Genomic DNA, 21,926 nt, shown 5'->3' with positions numbered 1-21,926 from the left:
TAGTTATTTTTTTATCTCACGTTTTTCACATATCTAGTTTCACTCATCTATGTTTTTAAATAAAAGTTCCTTCGAACTATGCTACTAGCTCAAATATATATTTATAATAGAATACTTAAGGTATTGTAATCCATTCATACATATATACATATAATGTTTTTGAATTGCATTAGGTCTAGAATGTTCTCAATGTTAGTATATTGAGATTGTGAAAGGAATAGTTGATGAGGTAGAGAAAATGTAGAAAAAATGTAGAGATAGTAGAATGTAGTAGTAGTTGGAAAAAGTGTTGGAGTTGTCTTAGTTGTTGTAGATGTTGGCTTCTTGTCTACTTGCATGAAATGGTAGAGTTCATGGGTATTTATAGACCCATAGAATATTCTAAAACATACTAGCCATAACTTATGTGGGATGTTCTAGACTTTCACACATGTAGACTATTCTTGAGTTTTCTTCCAATCTTAGGCTTTTCTACAACATTCTAAAACTTGTATTACATTTGAATTCTACTATCTAAGGTGCTTCTACATTCTTCTAGAATTTGCATTACACTTTAATACTCCTCCTTAATGCAAATTCGGTAACTCCCATCATAGTGCGTAGTAGTTCAAATCTTGGTCGTGGTAATGCCTTCGTAAAGATATCTGCAATTTGGTCTTCTGTTGGGCAGTACTCGAGTTGAATTTGTTTAGTTGTCTCTTCATCTCGAATGAAGTGATATTTAATGGCTATGTGTTTTGTTCTTTGATGATGGACTGGATTTTTTGCTATTGTTATTGCCGGTTTGTTGTCGCAATAAATAATAGTCGGTCCATCTTGTGGTTCACCCATTTCTTCAAGTATTCTTCGTAGCCATATTGCTTGACTTGTGGTTTCAGAAGCTGCTACATACTCTGCTTCTGCTGTTGATTATGCCACGGTTGCTTGCTTCTTTGATGCCCAAGATAAAATACCAGATCCTAGTGAGAAAGTGTATCCTGATGTACTCTTCATATCGTCCATTGATCTTGCCCAATCACTATCTATGTAGCCAATCATCCTTGAGTTAGTCATAGTTTTATACCATATGCCAAACTCCTTTGTGCCTTGTAGATATCTTAAAATTCTTTTTCCTACTCCATAATGAATCTGACTTAGCTTTTGCATAAATCTTGATACATAATGTATGGTCGTGTGGCTGTGAGATATAAGAGACTTCCAATTAAACTCCTGTAGCGTGATGCATCTGCCTCTTGTGCTCCATCATCTTTTTGTAGTTTTTCGTTTACCACCAATGGAGTAGTGACAAGTTTACAACCATTCATGTTGAACTTCTTTAGTAGAGCTTCAATATATTTCTTTTGAGAGATAAATATGCCTTCTTTTTGTTGTTTCACCTCTATACCGAGGAAATAGTTCATTAAGCCAAGGTCGGTCATTTCAAATGTCTTCATCATGTCTTCTTTAAATTCTTTCATCATCTCTATATTGTTTCCTGTATAGATAAGATCATCGACATATAAAGAGATAATGAGATGGTACTGACCTTGTGCCTTAATATATAGTGTTGGCTCACTCTTGCTCCTCCTGAATCCTTGATCNATGAAGTATTTATCAATCTTGTTATACCATGCTCGAGGAGCTTGCTTTAGGCCGTATAATGCCTTTTTTAGTCTTAGTACTTTGCCTTCATTTCCTTTNTTGATGAANCCTTGTGGTTGTTCAACATAAATTTCTTCTTCGANNACTCCATTTAGAAAGGNTGATTTGACATCTAGTTGATAGATGTTCCATCCTTTTTGTGCTGCAAGAGCTATTAAGACTCTAATTGTATCTAAGCGAGCAACTGGAGCAAATGTCTCCTTGTAGTCTATTCCTGGTTGTTATGAGTATCCTTTAGCGACCAATCTTGCTTTGTGCTTTTGTATAGTTCCATCAGGATTAAGCTTTGTTTTATATATCCATTTCACTCCTATGATGTCTTTTCCATGAAGGCAATTTACGAGTTCCCAAGTGTTATTTTTCTCAATCATCTTAATCTCTTCTTCCATAGCCTTGACCCATACTTCTTGCTTTGATGCTTCTTCATAACAGTTAGGCTCAATCATGGCCATATTGCAAGTTTCATATATGTCTGCCAAAGACCTTACTCTTCTTAGACTAGATTCAGGTGAAGAATCTTGTTGTTGTGGAGGTGGAGAAAGCGTACCTGGATTTTCTGCTTCTTCTCGAGTTTCTTCTTGAGATTGCTGCACTGGAAGTAAAATGTTGCTTTTATCAACTTTTTCTTCTTCCCAATTCCAAGAAGCATTTTCATCAACTTCAACATCTCGACTGATGATGAGCTTTTTTGTTTGTAGGTTGTAGACTCGATAGCCTTTTGACTGTGTGCTATATCCCAAGAATATTCCTTGTATAGTCTTGTCTTCATGCTTGTGCCTCCTCTGATCAGGAACATGTATGTAGCAGATAGACCCAAATACTCGTAAGTGTTTTGCTGATGGCTTTCTCCCACTCCAAGCTTCAATAGGAGTCTTGTCTTGGACTGCCTTAGTTGGACATCTGTTTAGAATGTAAACTGTAGTGTAGACTGCTTCAGCCAAAAAAGTCTTAGGCATGTTTTTCTCTTTTAGCATTGATCTTGCCATCTCCATAACTGTGCGATTCTTTCTCTCTGACACACCATTTTGTTGTGGAATATATGCAACTGTAAGTTGTCGCTCTATGCCTTCATCTTCACAAAATTTGTCAAACTCGTGAGATGTGTACTTCTTGCCACGATCACTTCTAAGTACTTTTATTTGTTTTCCACTTTGCTTCTCAACAAGGGCCTTGAATTTCTTGAATACGCCGAAGAATTCTGATTTTGCCTTTAAGAAATAGACCCATGTCATTCTAGAGAAGTCATCAATGAAGAGGATGAAATACCTGTTGTTGTGATGTGAAGGCGTTCTCATTGGTCCGTAAACATCAGTATGTATCAACTCCAATAATTAAGTCTTTTGCTCTCCATGCTTTGTCTGTTGAGAATGGTAATCGGTGTTGTTTTCCGAGGAGACATCCTTCGAATGATTCATTATTCTCCTTCAAGAATGGAAGATCTCTCATCATGTTTTTTTGATATAGAAGCTTTAAGGCATGTGTGTTGAAGTGGCCAAATCTCCTATGCCAAAGCCATGAGTCATCAACTTCTACCTTCATGGCAATATTAGTTCCAGGTTTGAAGCTTATAGGAAAGCTTCTATTTCTCTTCTCCTTTTTTACTTGGCCAATTTCTATCATTTTACTATCATAAATTTTGCATGTATCTTTCTCAAAATGAAGAGAATATCCATTCTCCATCATTTGGCCAATACTTAGAAGATTTCCTTTAAGATTAGGAACTAGTAAAACATCCTTGATGAATTTCGTACCTTTCTTTGTCTCCACCATGACAGTTCCTTTGCCTCGAGACTCTATTGTGGTGCCATTTCTTAGCCGAACTTTGACATTGACAGATTTATCAATGTCTTTGAAGATGCTTTGAACTTTCGCCATGTGATTGCTGTATCCACTATCCAAGTACCAACTTCCTTCTCCACCAGGAGATTCTTGATTGGCGTAGAATAAGAGTTTATCCTTATTATCTTCTTCTGCAAAGTTTGCTTGATGCTTATTTTTATTATGACAATACTTTTCTATGTGACCAAATTTCTTGCAATAGTGGCATTGAGGTTTTCCATGATGCCAACAATCCTTTTCCAAGTGACTTGTCTTTTTACAGATGCCACATGGAGGATATTTTCCTTGATGAGTCATAGAGAAGCTTCTAGAATTTTCTTTATTTCTATAAATTTCTCCTTTACTTTTATTTCCTTCATATTCTTTCTGAGAACGCAATTTTTGTTTTGATTGAAAGGAATTTTCAACCGAGTCTTCTTCATGCCTTTTCAATCTTTGTTCATAAGTTTCAAGAGAGCCTATTAGTTGTGTTACTGATAATGTAGCCAAATCTTTTGTTTGTTCAATCGCAGTTACGATTGCATCATATTTTTGGGGAATAGAAATTAAAATTTTCTCAACGATCTTTTTGTCAAGAATATTTTCTCCATAGGCTCTCATCTGACTAACTATTTCTTTTATTCTAGAATAGTAGTCTTTGATGGTCTCAGATTCTTTCATTCTTAATAATTCAAACTCTCGTCTTAGAGAATGAAGTTTAACATTGCGTACCTCGTCACTTCCTTGAAACTCCTCTTGTATTGTGTTCCAAGCTTGCTTTGCACTGGTGGCACCAATTATCCTTGGAAAAATTGTGTCATCAACTGCTTGTTGAANAACAAATAAAGCCCTTGAATCCTTCTGCTTGTTTTCCTTCAACTCCTTCTTTTGAGTTGCAGTAAGAGTGGAGGTGTCTTCTGGAATAGTGAATCCTTCTTCTATGATGTCCCATAAATCCTGAGAGCGGAAGAATGTCTTCATTTTGACACTCCAGAAATCATAATTTTCTCTTGTGAAAGTAGGTACTAAAATTGATGATGTTTGATTGGTAGTAGCCATGAGTTGAGAAAATATTTTTGAGGTAGTACAATGAGTTATAGTTTTGTTTAAGGTAGTTGAAAATTTTTATCTACGCCCAGTAGATGACCAAACGTAGCTCTAGTACCACTGTTAGTATATTGAGGTTGTGAAAGGAATAGTTGATGAGGTAGAGAAAATGTAGAAAAAATGTGGAGATAGTATAATGTAGTAGTAGTTGGAAAAAGTGTTGGAGTTGTCTTAGTTGTTGTAGATGTTGGCTTCTTGTCTACTTTGCATGAAATGGTAGAGTTCATGGGTATTTATAGACCCATAGAATATTCTAAAGCATACTAGCCATAACTTATGTGGGATGTTCTAGACTTTCACACATGTAAACTATTCTTGATTTTTCTTCCTATCTTAGACTTTTCTACAACATTCTAGAACTTGTATTACATTTGAATTCTACTATCTAAGGTACTTCTACATTCTTCTAGAATTTGCATTACACTTTAATACTCAACATAACCAATAAAAGACATACCATTACTCTTCAAAAATTTACCTACAATCTGAGTTGATATGTCAAGGTAGTTACAGCTTACTAAGATTGAGATAAAAACAACAGCAGATGTCTTACTTCTGCATTCCATTCCCTTATAGTAAAAAATGGGAGTTGTCAATGTATTTATAGTTGTACTATAAGCAGCTATTTTGCTTCAATTTTATACTTTTGCTTTTCCTTAGACTGATATGACATAGCTAAACTCCCGGTAGCTTTGTCCTCCCTGGTTTGGTACTTTGTTTTCACTGCATCTTGCTTAGTTTGGTACTCTGAATGTATCATCTATTTTCACTCAACTTCTTCATATTCTTGTGCTGCTCAGTTCCCTCCATATTTGTGTGCACGAGAAACGATGATTTCAAGTTCATGCTTCGATCTACACCACCTTCTAGACTAGACAGAAAAGTTTGTACTTGGATTGGAGAATGTTGTTGATTAGTTATTTATTGTGGCACAAATTTAGTGTTTTTTCATAATAGAATGGTGGAAACGTGACTTGAGAGAAAAGACTTAAAGGCACACCAAGTGTTTGCTTATTTTGCTGTGTCAAAAATTGGAAATAATGATTTTATTTTTTCAAATATTTTTTTTACCGGTTACGCATTTAATTAATACAAAAAATAGACTTTTGTATCAATTCTAAAACTGATATAAAAATTGAATATATTTTATATTTCTTACTTTATACCAATTTTAAAACCAGTATAAAAAACTTTTTTAAGTGATATAAAAATGTCTTTTTTGACATATTACTTTTTCATCTACGCTCATCTTCTTAATTAATTACATTTTTTATGCTTTATTCTATTAAATAGAGAGATATACAAGAACTTTTTTTTTAAGTCCGTAGGAGTTGGTAAAACCAACACAAACTATATAAATATTAAACTATACTTTTACTCAGCATACGCTGAATTAAACAAAATTTAAAACAAAAATAATTTCATTAATGCTAAAATAATTTCATTAAAAAATAAATTTAAAATTTAGTGTTGAATTAATATTAGTTTGGTTCATGTTACTAATAGTAGGTCTTTTAAGAGTCCATACTAATAAATTAGCATATATAGTTTTAATGTTGACTTTCACTGTAAAAAATTCTTAAATAACAATTAATTTTAGAGACAAAAAATAATTAAGTACTGTAATAAATAATTTAAATACTAATTTATAAACTATAAATTATTAGTATCTAATAAAATATTTTCTATGTCCTGATAAGTCCTGGTAAATATCTTCAACGACATATTTTTTACTTCTTTCTCATAAATCTCACTTGCATGTTAGTTTTCAACATATCCTTACATAACACTTTATCTTTATATGAATAAGCAAGTTTACTTTCTGTATCTATACTTTTAGCAGTCCACAAAATTATATACTATGCTATTTTCATTATTCTCACCTTTCCCTTTGAGCTTGTATTAACCCATCCACCTAGAGAACTATCCAATTCCTCTCTTCGGTGACCATAAAATGCTCTTAGCACATATATTTAAGGCAAGTATTTGGGTTCAAACACCAATTAAAAAATGAAACTGATGTTTTTGGATACTTACTTGTGATCCATGTGTAAGATTTAATTTGTATTAAAAGATTAAAAGATAATTTACTATGTTATATTGTATACCTATAATATATATATATATATATATATATATATATATATATATATAATTGAGTAAAAAATTATAATTTTTAGTTAGTACATTAAACCGATAGTACACTAACTCCACAAAACTCTTAAACGCCTTATGACAAAATAATCTCGCTAGTTAGAACAAGCTTTTATACAAGTAAAAAAATTATTTATACTCATCTTTCGTATTTTAACTAAAGATCTTATATCCTAGTCTACCAAAGTCTATGATTCAATCTCTTTCCAAGCTATATCTAACAATGTTCTCAAGATACAAAGATCTTTTGATATTGTTTTCAAAATAAAAATGATGACATAAGTAATTAAAATAGAAAAGAAACTCTTGTAAATCAATTTACCATTTCAGTTATTAAAAGAATTTGACCGCACAGTTGACTAAGAAAGGAGAAAACTATAGGTAAATGATTGTTTAGAAGAAATAAAACAGAAACAGCTTTTAACCTGTAGAACAAATCTATCGTTTGAAATTTAAAATACAGAAAAATGGATGAATTCAACGGAGAACAAGGAAAAAAGTTTGCACCTTCTTCCTGAAAGAAGTATATAATTTTTTAAGAAAAAAACACAGTTTTAGTTGAAAAAAGAAACAGCAATAAAGAAACTATTAAATGCTTGTAGGAAGTTAAATTAAACATATTAAAAATAATATATTTAAATTTATTTTACAGAAGAAATAAATGAATAAATTAATGCTTTCTTTCTTTTCCTGATTGACTGAATTTTCATGACGAAATAAAAAAAAAAAAAAGCAAATTACAAAAAGTCTCTCAAACCACCAAAGAATGAAACGTTGACAGGTAGCATAGTGAGGGGAAATTGTGAGTGTAAAAGAAGAAGCAGAAAGGTGACACGGGGATGGCTCTTGGAACATTTTTTGAATTATGCTCCATGTCAGCACACTTCAAATGCGTTTCTGAAACAAACGCGTTCCATTATATAAGCGAAATCAACGTAAAAGAGAGTTCCTATGATAATCCAAACTCAACCTGATCGCTTGTCTTTTATAAATGAATTAGTCTCAGCCTTAACTGTTCAGTGTTCATATCTGTCACAGTTTAGACACAGAGTGAGAGAAATTGCGTGACAGACCAAAGCTGTCAACTTTCGCTGCTCAGTGCCTTTGTTTCAGCAGATCCAGTGGGTATATCCTGTTCATCTCTCTGTCCTCTTTTTTCTTCTGGGTTTTTTAGGAATGGGTTTATGATTTGTGCGTGGATCTATTTGTTTCAGACCACTTTTGCATGTTCTATTTTCGTTGATCTGAACATTCATTCTGTCTTAAAAGATCCGATTTTACGAACAGAAAAAAGATCTGATTTTTAATTCTTATAAATTGATTTGCCCTACGCGGTTTGGTATTTCAATGTTTTTTTAAAGCAAAATTAAACTTTACGGCTGAGTAAAGGGTGCTCTGATTCTTATAGATAAAAAATGTTTCAAAAATAAAATTAAGATCATACTACTCTCATTACTTTTTTTTTTTAATTTCACCTTTTATTTTTTAAAATTATAAAATTCAGAGTGAGTCTATGATTTTAAATTAAGAATTTAGACAGTTTGGGTTGATTTCCAAATTTTCTGCGGTCGGAGAGAGAAGGAATCTTTAATCTCGATTCTCAATTTTACATTTTAGCTTTTACAAAATTAATAAAAATGTCAGAAGAAAATTTATTTATCGTTGGATTGGAATAGAAAAAAGTTGGTATGTTATAAATGAGATTTGGATTATTGCAACAGCGACTCCGACGTGTTAATAAATTTTTATAATAATTTTTTGATAATAAACTACATGATAGATCAAATGAGTGACCTCTTTTGTGTCCTTGACATGTGTGTTGTTTATAAGCAATATATGTTACTTGCGTTAGAACTTTTTTTTTCCTTTTTCTTGTGAGCAAAAAAGAACTATATTCTTCATATAAACTTTTTAGTTGGGAATTTCTATCCATAGCCTGTGACAGCTTCAATTATTGTATCACTAAATGAATGATTTATAATTAGATGTCAATATATATTTTATAAATATATATATACATATATATGGCAGTTTAGGCATAATTGTTATTATACTAATGACATTCACTTGAAACATAATTTTCATAGTTTTTTTTGGTATAAGATAATTGATAGTATGTTGTTTAGGAATTGATCAGGTTTAGTGAGCCAGTTTACTTTGAGTATACGACCTTGAGAAGTGAATTTCGCGATGAACCCTCATGTTGAAGGTGGGTCAGCTGGACAAGGTAATGCAAGCAATCAAAATTATTGTAGGCCTCACCTTCCTAGTGAAACACAGGAGGGACTACTTCCCTTATTTCCTCTCTTTGCTACTGAGGAAGCGTTTCCGGAGTCAGAAGTGAATCTCCCTCAACAAGGTACCGACAACATTGGTGCCACAACTGATGTTCCACTTCAGGAAACCCCTAATGTTGTAGCACCGGAATCAAACATTTTCTCTTCAAGGCCCCTTGCTGGAAATCCTCTGGAAAATGTAGACTTGTGTCTGCACGTTGGTTTCAGCCGTCAGGATCCAGCAATATCTTCTGCTGCGCTTCCAAGTTCAAATCTTGCACGTAGCGTGCATGGAAGCGACTCAAACTCAGTAGGCATTCCAAGAAAAAGAGGTTCTGGAGAATTTCATCGGGGTGAAAGTTCAAACATGGGTGAAGGGACAGGAGAGGTCAAAAGACTTGCTACCGAGTCTCAGGTGAGAGCTAACAACAATGTGAACCCGTCACCACAATCACTTTCTGTGGTGCAACAACAGCATCAATTCCTCCGTGGCCGCCATGTTAATCCAAACAATGAAGGGACACCTTTTCTTCCACCCAATACGCCTGATGATGAAAGAAGAGGTTATCATGCTCCGATACCAAGCCAAGCGAACGGAGCCTCATCACATTCCCAACTGTTTCCTCTGCAACCCTCACATTCCGTTCGGCCTCTATCTTTTCTCAGTAGTTCATTCATGTCAAGTTCTTCTGCCCCCAGCGTTAACAACCTAACCGTGAGGAATGCTCCTCTCTCAATATCCTCTCCGTGTCCTCACGCTAGAGTCGATAATATGATTCCATTTTATGAACATAGAAATGACATGTTTGGTCCTGTAGTTACATCCACTTATCGACCAAACGGGCCTTACGTTGATATTGATCGAGATACTACTAGAAGGGCTCTCCTTTATGGTCTCCGTCAGTTCGAACCCCCGGAACCACTGCAATTACTACCTGGAATTATGGGCAATGGTGGCAGAGTTAGTAATGCTGGAGCCAATACGTACCACCCTCTGCGTGATTATGATAGCGCTACAGCTTGGTTTCTTCCACAGGGCTCACGAGGAACGAACCATTCTCCTCCACCAAGGAATTCTGGCACTCAGAACCATCATAGGCCAATACCACAATTTCCTCCTCTGGAATCACTAAGAGAGCTTCCATCTGAGGTATGTTCAATTCCTTTTACCTTCACATAATTAAGTAATACAAATATTATTATTATTATTATTATTGTAGTTGTTATATCATATATGAATATGGGATCAATATAAATTTTGGTAATAAAATACATATAAATTTGGTGGCTTTATAGTTGTAATTAAAATAAAAGGAAGAGTTTACAATCCTCATCTATATTTGGCTCTTATGTATTTACATCCATATACCACAAACATGCATTTGTCAGACACTTCTAATTTTTTTTATCACTTTTCTTATAATTATGCTGACAAAAAAAAAAGATTCTTATCATTGTATATTGCTTATTATATTTTTAGTTCATTATTTTTCTCTTTTAACGTGTTGAATAGTAGGAATGGATATGTCTATCCCTGTTATATTTTATTGTTGAAGTTCTTTCTGAATATTGCGAGATAATTTAGTTAATAATCAGTGGAAAATGGTTGTTGAAGTGCCATATCTGTCTAAGAATGATAAATTTTGTTATAAGTTCTTTGAATTTGTTGTGGACATTGTGTATGATTTATGTGACGGAACGTAAAGAAACATATTTTAATCGTAGAAATTCATGCAATGGTTTGTAGCAATGCGGATCCTATCGAAAACCATGCATACTTAGTTCGACTACGCAATTTTGAAGACCAGATGACAGTCTACGAACGCTTGTTGAAAAATTTGTGAATAGGAAAGATAAGAACATTAATCTCCATTAACTAGTGTCATTTCTTTCATTTTTATATACCCTCTCTATGAAAACAGAAGGGCGCGATCAAGTTCCTTCAGTCCAAAACAATTCTTGTACAATTAAAGTGAACAAAACTTTGATGCACATTAAAGTGGTATACTTGTTTTATTACCGTCATAATTTATTTGATGCATAAATTCTTGTTTGTTTACCGTCATAATTTATTTGGTAACTAATTTAGCTTTCACCCAGTGAACTGTTTGGATCGAGGTAGATTTTCATGCTCTTACACTCAAATTCTATATAGACGATTTATAATGATTTAACATAGCCATCCTCTTAATTATAATTTCAATCATTTATCTTCTGAGAATAACTTTTGAAAAGTTCCTACAACTTACGTGTAGACAGAAAGGAAGCAATGCATTTTGAGTTCCTATCTAAAAAGTATTATTTGACGCAGATTGAGCACCCTGTAGTATTTGGGATGCCGCAAGCATTCACGGGACTGAGTCTGGAAACGATAATGCAGTTGATGGAGCGTGAGATTTTCTTGGTTGATGGAGATGACTCAGAAGAAACTAAAGAAAAATGCCCCGTCTGTCTGGTGAGCTCTACTTCTTCATTCATTCTTATCTTGTTCATTCATTATGTTTCCATAACTGATCTTATATATTAATTTTTGTTTCTATAGGAAGAATTTTGCAGGGGAGAGGATATTGGGAAGCTGCATTCGTGTGTTCACAAGTTTCACTTTGATTGCATTAAAGAGTGGCTCATGCAGAGGAATCTTTGCCCCGTCTGCAGAAGAACCGCGTTGGAAAGGCCTAATCACCCAAATCTACTATATATACTTTGAATAATTGAAAGGCGAGAAATACATATTATCAGCTTTTAATACTTTTTTATAATAAATAATCATCACATGGACACCTAAATACTATTTATCATACTCCAGAGATATATAATGTTTGAACTTTTACAACTCTAAAAATACTTTCCAAATTTTATATATTTGCTATATAGGATATATAAATATATATAATTTTAATTACTTACTTAATAGTTTTGATTTCAAATTTCGTTCTCTATATCACATTCCATGCACTTACTTAGGTAACATCTTAACCCGCAAGCCCCACTATTTGAAAAAGGAAGCTCCAATATTTATCATATTTTAGACTTATAAATAGTCTTAACCACCCTCCTCTGTCGAAAAGCAATATTAAAGATTCTAAATATTTTTCCTTAAAACCTCCCTATATTTCTGCTGAAACAAATTATCATCATTACGTCTGTTGATGAACTTTTTATTTGCTCAATACGTATTTCTTCGCTTAAAATTACTTTTAACTGAATTATTTTAGTTTTTATTAAAATTCATGGAGAAGTAACATTTTATTTTACATCAAATGAGAAAATCTCATATATAATTAAAATCATAACATTTGGAAATCAATTCTATCTTGAACTTTTATTTATTTCAGTTATACTTTTAGATGAATTTCATTAATTAGGACACATTATATAATTAAAAACAATACTGCAACTAAATTACAACTCGCTCTTAAAAAATCAAATCATAATCTTCATCGAGAATTTGATATTGCGTTCAACATCACAATACAAAAAATTAACGTAAAAATATGAAAAAATAAAATTTTATAAATAAATATTCAATTTTAACGTCAAAATTTATATTTTTCAACGTTATATGATCATTAGACATTGAAATTCTCAATTTTCAACGTCATATTAGACAAATTTTACAAAAATCTTTTATGTGAAGTTGAAAATATATTTAAATATGACGTCAAATGACTTAATTTCAGACGTCAAAAATGTATAAGATTTCAGAATATCACTTTTTCAAACGTTATATGTTAGTTAATTCATTAGAAATTTAGATGGGAGGTTGAAAATTATTCACTTTATATTTGCACGAAATTGTCTTATCTAATCAAACCCTTCTCAGACAAAGCTTTTGGCGACCAACACATATAATTTTTCTTTGATATTATACAAATGCATGTTGATGAACTACTTTAGGTATGATTTTCTTTCATTTTGACCTATTGGTTTTGTGGAAAGGTGTTTCGCAGCATAGGGACATTGTCTTTTCGCCTTCACTAACAACAATACTTTATTCCATTGAACCCACATTTAAGAAGGTTAGTTTCATTTTCAAATATTCAACACAACTCCAAATGACTTGAAAATTTATTCAAAGCACCAAAATATCATGAGAAGCTCCTACAAAAAATTTTAGATCAAAATTCAAAGTCTAAGTATGTGAAATATTTTTACAATATTTAAAAAAAATTGACTAATAATAGAAAACGGTCTTTTTTGAAAATCTAGAAGGAATTCACAATTAACTTTATAGATCTGTTTATGATCGTCTAAATATCTATCGCAATTAACTTTTCGAATAATATTTATACTTCATATTCATATATATATATATATATATATATATATATATATATATATATATATATATATATATATATATATATATANATATATATATATATATATATATATATATATATATATATATATATATAACGATTCTTGGGAGTTTTGCCCTAAAATAAGAATTATAAGGAGTGGTCCAAAAAAATTTAACTAATAGCTATTAAAAGCAAAAATCAGAAGTTAATATACAATATACACTACTATTCACTTGTTTATAGTTTATACTTCATAATTCATTTGTAGATGTGTAAAATATCAAAACAAAGCTATATTTTTCTATTTTTCAAATCTTGTATAAAAATAGATCACTTTTTATTAAAAAAAAAACAAAAGAGTTTATTAACGTCAAAAAAAAACTTTATTAACATCAAAAATTAATAATTTTTTACGTCAATTAATTAAATTGACATCTTAAAGTCGAAAAACACAATTTATCTTCTTTTTTTTTTCAATGTTAATTAACCTCTATCGATATAAAGTCAGTATCTTTTTAAACATTAAAGATCGAAAAACATCAACGTCAAAATCTTTTTTCACTAATGTCATCAAAGCATATACTATTTATATGCCACTTGTTCAATAACACACATGGATTGATAAAGCGCATACACTTCTAATTTATGAGTTTTAATTGATAAAATTAATTCATTGAATTAAAAGTTTTAATGAATGAAATCATAATAAACTACACTAAATAACATAAAAAGAAAATAAATATTTAAATTTTATTGTATAAGTGAAATTTATGTTTTTTAATACATTATTAATTTATTATTCAATTATAATTTTATATTTTAAATAAATCATAAAAATTTTATTAATTTCATTTATTTATTTTTAAAATTACATATATTTATTTAATTTGGAAATTTCTTTTCATTTAAATTAATTAATTTAATTTATATTAATTAAATTTATTTTTATTCATTTCATAAATTTAAATTCTTTTTTATTTAAAATAAATAAAAATTTAATAAAAGTATCATAACAAATATTAAAATAGTCTAGTAATAAATATATAATTCTTAAATGTTGAAATATAACTACGTGTACTAAAATAATTTAAATATGATAATAAGTACTAAAATATAAGAAATAATAATAAAATTAAATTAAATGTATCAAAAATTAACTTAAATAACTTATTGCTTATAAATGAAAAACTAATAAAATAAATGAATTTAATAAATCTTACAATATATATATATATATATATATATATATATATATATATATATATATATATATATATATATATATATATATATATATATATATATACTAGTTAATTTCTTTATGAGTTTATTAACCTTAATAATAAATACATTCCTGATTTTCACCAGTTCAATTTCATTTCTCTTTTATACTAAAAGTAGACATGTTTCTCCCACTATCTCTTCTTTTAAGTCTATCCCATTTGTTTTTCTTTTTAGCCTTATAATGTTTTGCTTGTTTACAAGTTTAATAATTTTTTAAATCAAATAAATTTAGGATAACCGGAAGAAACCAAAATAATAAAATCCCAATGTGAATTAACAAGCAACACGTTTTATCCTAAATTAATATGAAAATCTTTGAATTTTTAAACTTCTAGTTTATAAATAATTTTTCTATGAAAAGTTATAAAATCTATGATTTTTACATAATTTCTTATAGACTAAAATATATTTGTTTATTAAGAATTAATAAATAATTATAATAAAGCACTTATCATTAAAAAAATATTTTTTATTAGGTGATCTTTATTTTTGGTTACATGGTAAGAAAATTATAATTTCTGTCAGAGTATTTAAAGCGCAACAAAATATTATATTGTTTTAATATTTTTAATCATTAACAATTACATTTTCAATATCCTCCTTTTTCATATTTTTTTAGTTGTTCCTTTCTTTCATGATGAATAATATATCGTAAGGGGCCGAACTGTCTAGGAAAAATAGACACCATTAGAAGGCGAACGTTGTGAAGCAGCCAGAATGAATACATATTAGGGGTATTGGGTTGAGAATCGATTGAAATTAAAGTCTTATCAATCTCCAATGTTTAAATCAATAGATTATCTATACTGAAATTAAAATTAAGGTATTAAACGAATAGTAAATGTGATCATTTACCTCTTATTTTTAAATTTGTATTTGGCATGAATCCGAGATTGATAAGACCTTACTCTTGACTCAATCTCAATTCAATACCTCTAATTACTATTTTATCTTAATCTCTATTAAGAGAACTCCTATCGAGCGATGTTGTTTAGTATTTTCTACCACCGTCTAGCTTTATCTACCAATCAGAATATGTATTGATCTGACTACTTCACGACCGTCTATCTTTAAGTGATTTTTCACTTTTCTTGGACCATTCGGCCTCCAATACAAATAATACAAAAAGATAGACCTCCGGTACAAATAATATAGATGATAAAAGGACATTTCTTCTAAATGGTTACAAGCTCTTCATTGACTTCATTAATATTTAATTTATTTAAAAATTCAATTAATGATCTTTAATAAAATTAAAATCTCATTTTAAATCATAGATTTTTATTTATACGCTATATTAGCAAAAATTATTTAAAATATTCAAATGTAGTTCAATCACTGTTACGCCTTTTCAAAGCCGCTTCAATTAAAAAACTCATCAAACCAACTATAAAAAAATTGTTTAACCAAGAAAAGAATCCAAAATATCTTTTATACATAAAAAAGATGGTCGAAAAAATTTATTGTTGCGTCCAAAACAAATGCATAAGTGGTATTTTACTAAAATGTGTTGATCATACTTAAATAAATGCTTAATATTAATTTAAAAATTGAGTTTAATATATAAGCTTCATAAACAACCTTAATAAAAGCTTAAATAAGCAAAGTTCGGAACAAAAATTATAGTTAGACCTATCAAAGTATCACAAGAATATGGTAATTAGCTCTCCAGAAAGCCCACATAAAGCAGCAAAAGTCGGCGTTAACATATTATTTACGTCAATATTGTGTCGGCTAAAAACCAACCTTCCAGCATTTGAAGTTATGGTATTTTGCATTCGATTAAAAAACCACTCTAATAGCTTGCTAACACAATTTCTATAAGTTATTTTTTACGTACTAATAATAGCATCAGTCAGACCATCACTTGTATTTTATTTTTTTAAAATAATATTTAGCCGAGACTTATTATTTTACTTTTTAAAAATTATATTAAAGATAGAATCAGTCTATCCAATATATTTTTATAAAAATATAAAATAAAAATGAATCCAATGACAACACATGGTCACTCCACACAAGAGATCTCCACACGTGCACTACTCACTAGTGCAGAAACGCTGTTTAACGTTGGTTAATTTGGACTTTCAACGTCACTTACACAACAGACGTCTATAAAGGTGACGTCCATGGGACGTTGGAAATCCTCTTAACCGACGTCAATATAAACGTCGGTTAACGACATACACCGACGTCCATATAGACGTCTACTTATACCCACACCGACGTCTAATTTCTCTATATAGATGTCCACCTATGCATAAAACCGACGTTTACATGAATATATAGAGGTTTAAAATGACACTAACCGACGTCTATGTTCCTTATAGACGTCAGACCTGGCACTAACCGACGTCTAACAAAGGCATTGTGTTTTAGTGCAGTTTTGATCCATACTTTCGGTAGCATAGGGCAACACCCTCTCGCTAGCTTTCCCACAAAAAATACTTGCGTCTTTTGAATCTTCTATGACATTTCAACCCAAAACCGAACATTGGTCCATGACTACTTCCCATTATTCAACCGCAAAAGAAAAAAATTACGGTGACACGAGAACTAGACAAGGACCCAAGTTCCATTTTGGGTCGAGAAGCGATAGAAAACTCAAAAGATCGTCACTCTTCTTGTGAGGAAACCAGCAAAGGGAGAATGTTGTACTATATATGTTACCCAAAGAGAGGATCAAAACTGCACTAAAACACAACACAAAGAAAGCAAATTTTAATCAATTCAACCACAAGATAATAGATGAAAGACTAAATCAAGTTTAAACTGTAAGCATAAAAAAAAAACCACGCACCTGGGAAGCAAGAGAGAAAAAGGAGAGGAGGAAGATGAGAAACAACAATAAATGCCGAAAAGAGAGAAAAAGAAGAGGTGTGGCAAGAGAAAAAGAAGAAGAGGAAGACGATCGATATCAGAAACTGAATGTCGCGAAGAGTTGCGGTGTATTTAAAATGGAATTGGGTGGCGGTTATTCTCCAGAAACCGACGTCTATAGACGTCGGTTTTCGTACTAATGTGACGTCCAAGTGAACATTTAAAACTGACTTTTTGAATACCCATTAAACGTCGGTTTCTATCAGGAGGAACCGACGTCTAGGAAGCTGAACCGATTGATGTTTGATATCTTGTCAAGGATGTTCACGACTGTTGGTATGGGCCACCGACGTCTATAATAACATACACGTCGGGGCCCTAAATAGCCGACGTCTCACGCCCTCGAGTTTTGTAAACATAATCATTACAGGTATTATAGACGTCGCGTAGCCCGAAATGCCGACGTCAAAATTGAAGATTTTTTGTCTTTCCCGCCTTCCAGACATGCCTTAGACGTCGGATTTGTACTACATGACGTCTAAGCGCCTGAGAATTAGGTGAAAAGCATTAAATGTAGCCCAGTAGACGTCGGGGTGCTGTAGTGCTGACATCTTGAATTTAGTAGACGTCTGTTTTTGGATAAAACCGACGTCTAGTTTACCAGACTATTTACGATAATGCCATTGTCCGCTCCTATACGTCGGATTACACGCAAACCGACATCTTATGGGTGACGTTAAACAGCGTTTTTGCTCTAGTGACTAAAGGAAAAACACCAATTCCAACTTCAATGAAAGCACAAAGCAGGTTTCTTTAATGGGCCACCAAGACAAGACTCTGAAAAACAAACTTAATTTGTAAAAAGAAAATTCATCTACCATTCCTCATTATACGTAGATACCCGTTTAAAAACTTCTCATAAATATTTTAAAATCCACTTATTTATAAATATTTAAAAAATATATTGTTATAAATTTTAAAATAAAATTATAAAAAATAATATAAATTAAATTAAATTTTAATTTTAATTAAATTTAATATGATAAATATAAATTAATTTTAATTATTATTAATTTAATAAAATATAAATTAATTTTTTATTTTTATTTTTTGTAAATAACAAAATTTTACAAATACGGATAATGTAATAGTTGTATCTAATTCATTTCACAACTCATAAATAATAAACACATGTCAATATCAATTATCATCGTCAATTTTATTTATAAGTATCAAAAACGTGATTTTTTTTGTAATTCCTAACGAGGACCAACAAAACCAGCGATCATAAGACACTATGGTGAAGTTAAGTTTTGTGTGTCTCTCTCCCTAAAGACTTGAAAATAAACGTTAATTGAAAGAGTAATATACGAAACACACGCTCATTTGATAAGTAAAAAAAAAAAAGTAAAATGACTATAAAACGTAAATTTAAGAATAAATATATTAAAAATGTATATATCAAATAAATATATTTTTAATTTAAAAAAAAAGTAAATTTAAGAATTGAGAGGAAAAGAAAAACGTTAATTTAAAGGTAAACAAGAAAAGAATAAAAGCTAATGTGCGAAATTTAAAAGCAATTAATATTTCTTATTTAGTATACTTAGCATAGGCCTGATGCTACAATTAATGTAATTTAATTTTTTATTTATTTCTTCTCTCAGGTTATAATTAATGCCATTGAATTTTTTTTCTTTCAGCGTTGATTTAATCGATGTTTTCATTAATATTTTTATTTATTTACCTTGTTAAGTGTCAGTGTTTAACAGACATTTTCATTAATATTTTTATTTTCTTTTCTTTACTTAGTGTAGGTCATATCAATGTTTATATTAATAAAAAAAATATTATGTAGGTCTAGTTTGGTCCACATAGTATTTAATGTTTTTTATTTATTAGTTAATTTGTATTTGTTTAAAGTGGGTTCGATCTATTATTTTTATTTTATTTTCTGCCGTGTTAAATTTTGATTTGTAATAATATCATTTTTTTTTACCGATGCTACTTAATAATCAATATTATTGTAGTGAAGACTTGTCTAATCATATTTATTTCCATCCTACTTATAACAATGCTTTGAAATGACAAATATTATTATGGTAGTGTTTTCAAAATGCACACGGACAAAACTATTAATTAAATTTATTAATTAAATTATATATGTATGGATGTTGTCCTAGCTATTGAATATTCTTAGCTGGTTGCATGTAAGCGTGTTTAGTTGGAAAGTGATTTCACGCTATTATGTAAAGCTTTTTCTTCAATATAAATAATTGGGTTAAATATGTTGTTGGTTCGTTAACTTTTATTAAAAATTGGATTTAGTCCATTTTTAAAATTTTTGGTTTAATTTATTCTCTCTACTTTAAAAATGTATTAATTTAGTCCTTTTAATCAAATTTTGTTAATTTCTTTTGAGGTTTCAAACACGTTTTATGATAGTATTTGAGTTGTTTATACTTTTTGATACATTTTTGCTTCAATGCTAATTGAGAAACGTGCTTAAAACATCAAATAAACCTAACCAAATTTAGCTAAAAGGACTAAATTCATACATTTTTAAAGTTAGAAGACTAAATGAGGCCAAAGTTTTAAAAAGAAACTAAATCCAATTTTCACAAAAAGTTAAGAGACAAAAAAAACATATTTAACCCTAAATAATTATTTGGCGACTTACAGGAGATGAAGAAAATGCATCAACATTTGTGAATGAATTGAATTTAATTATTCTTATATTTTCAAGAAAGATAATTATTATGCAAATAAGTTGGTTTCACTTAGATTAGAAAATAAGATTTTTGTATAAATGGTATGATATTTTATTATCTAAGATAGTTCTAAATTTATTTCATAATATGTATCAACTTTCTATGTTTAAGATTCTATAGTTTTTTTTTATAGAAAGTATTCCTTTGTTTTTATGTATGTAAATTTTGTTTGGTCTTTCATTTTTTTTTGTATTTATTTTCTTTTTTTAATAATTTTTATATGATGATAAATGAATTATGTAATATGAGGTGTCAGCTTAATTGAGATAGTATGTCTAACACAAGTTTATAAAAAAATCCTACATAAATATGTATTTACATTATAATAGAGTGATAAAAACGAAAGGGTTAAATATGTTTTTGGTCTCTTAACTTTCAGTGAAAATTGAAATTAGTCCATCTTTAAAATTTGGGTTTAATGTAGTCCCCAACTTTAGAAATGTATGAATTTAGTCCTTTTAACGAAATTTTGTTAGATTTATCTGATGTTTCAAGCACGTTTCATGATAACATTTGTGTTTTACACTGTTTGACACATTTTTGCTTCAATGTTAACTGAGAAACGCATTTGAAACATCAAATAAAGTTAACAAAATTTGGTTAAAAGGACTAAATTCATACATGTCTAAAGTTGAGGGACTAAATTAGACCAAAGTTTTGAAGAGAGACTAATTCTAATTTTTACTAAAAATTAAGAGTCTAAAAGCATATTTAACCCAAAACGAAATAAGTTTGTTTCAAACTCAAATTTGTATACATAACATTGTTTTGTTAAGGTCAATAAGACATCTAAAACAATATTTTCTGAAGTCATAACTATATTTTAAGTGACCCTTCAGAAAATTAAGAGATAAAGGTGATTCTTCGTACAATGACTTTTGAATGTATAAAAACAAGTTCTCGCATTCAAGACTTAGTGGCAATGCAATATCAAATTTATTAAGACAACATTATTAAGACAATTATTACATTTGAAATTCAAATATTGTTCGTTCTAAAATTTTATTAATAAAAGTCTCAAAAAATTAAAATTAAAATATTATATAAATTATCTTTGATCCCAATTTCTAAACATGGAATTCTAACACTATAAGAAAATTCTTAAATATGAACTAATTTTAGAGACAAAAAATAATTAATCATTGTATTGATTAATTTAGATACTAAGTTATAAATTAAAAATTATTGATCTCTAAAATAATTATTATTGTGAATAAAAATTATAAATAGTGATCAATTAAATTGGTTATGTAAAACTCTAAAAAATAGTATTTTTAGAAGTGATGATAGTTCAAAAATAGTGAGATTTGGTTATTTTAATATTAAATGGTTAGTTATAAATAGTTTTGTTATAAATGAGTTCCATTATTTTAAAAACGTATCATCTCTCTAAAAACCACTTTTCTAGAGCTCTTAACCTTCTTTATAAGTTTTATTGCTCCTAAGTCATATGTTGGACGATCAGAAGGTGTCTAGACGATCACGGCATCAATGTCTACAAATCAAACCGACCAATTTATGTCTTAGAGCAAGTAAGTTTCTACTCATTTTTACCTTTTTCACTAGTAAAAAATTGGGTTTTTACAGCGCACATTATGCCACGGTTCACCAGAAACCGCAGCATAATGGTGCGCGGTGGCAGTTTTGTAAATAAAACGAAAGAATATGCCGCGGTTCCCCACTGAACCGCGGCATATCCTCCAGTCAACCATCCCCATTGACCCCCGTTTGAATAAAAAATTGAATAACAG

At 30.1% G+C, this 21,926-nt stretch overlaps 1 protein-coding gene across 1 annotated transcript; it reads left to right on the top strand.

Annotated features, from left to right (window-relative positions):
- The first annotated feature begins 8,910 nt into the window (after positions 1-8,910).
- LOC111241966 (E3 ubiquitin-protein ligase Arkadia-like) lies at positions 8,911-11,752 on the top strand. Its single transcript, XM_022782764.1, has 3 exons — positions 8,911-10,146; positions 11,308-11,451; positions 11,539-11,752. Exons 1-3 carry the CDS (start codon positions 8,911-8,913, stop codon positions 11,701-11,703), a joined length of 1,545 nt encoding a protein of 514 aa, XP_022638485.1. The 3' UTR covers positions 11,704-11,752.
- The last annotated feature ends 10,174 nt before the right edge of the window (positions 11,753-21,926 follow it).

The sequence above is a fragment of the Vigna radiata genome, chromosome 7 (assembly GCF_000741045.1).
Source record: "Vigna radiata var. radiata cultivar VC1973A chromosome 7, Vradiata_ver6, whole genome shotgun sequence".
NCBI lineage: Eukaryota > Viridiplantae > Streptophyta > Magnoliopsida > Fabales > Fabaceae > Vigna > Vigna radiata.
Note: the sequence above shows the minus strand (reverse complement) of the source record. Positions and strands in the feature narration are given on the sequence as shown.

What these genes read in the sequence shown, in the direction of transcription:
- LOC111241966 (XM_022782764.1), top strand. Translation starts at nt 8,911, where the DNA reads ATGAACCCTCATGTTGAAGGTGGGTCAGCTGGACAAGGTAATGCAAGC. An exon ending in TAAGAGAGCTTCCATCTGAG is followed by an intron (nt 10,147 to 11,307) that starts GTATGTTCAATT and finishes TATTTGACGCAG; the next exon opens with ATTGAGCACCCTGTAGTATT. An exon ending in AAAAATGCCCCGTCTGTCTG is followed by an intron (nt 11,452 to 11,538) that starts GTGAGCTCTACT and finishes TTGTTTCTATAG; the next exon opens with GAAGAATTTTGCAGGGGAGA.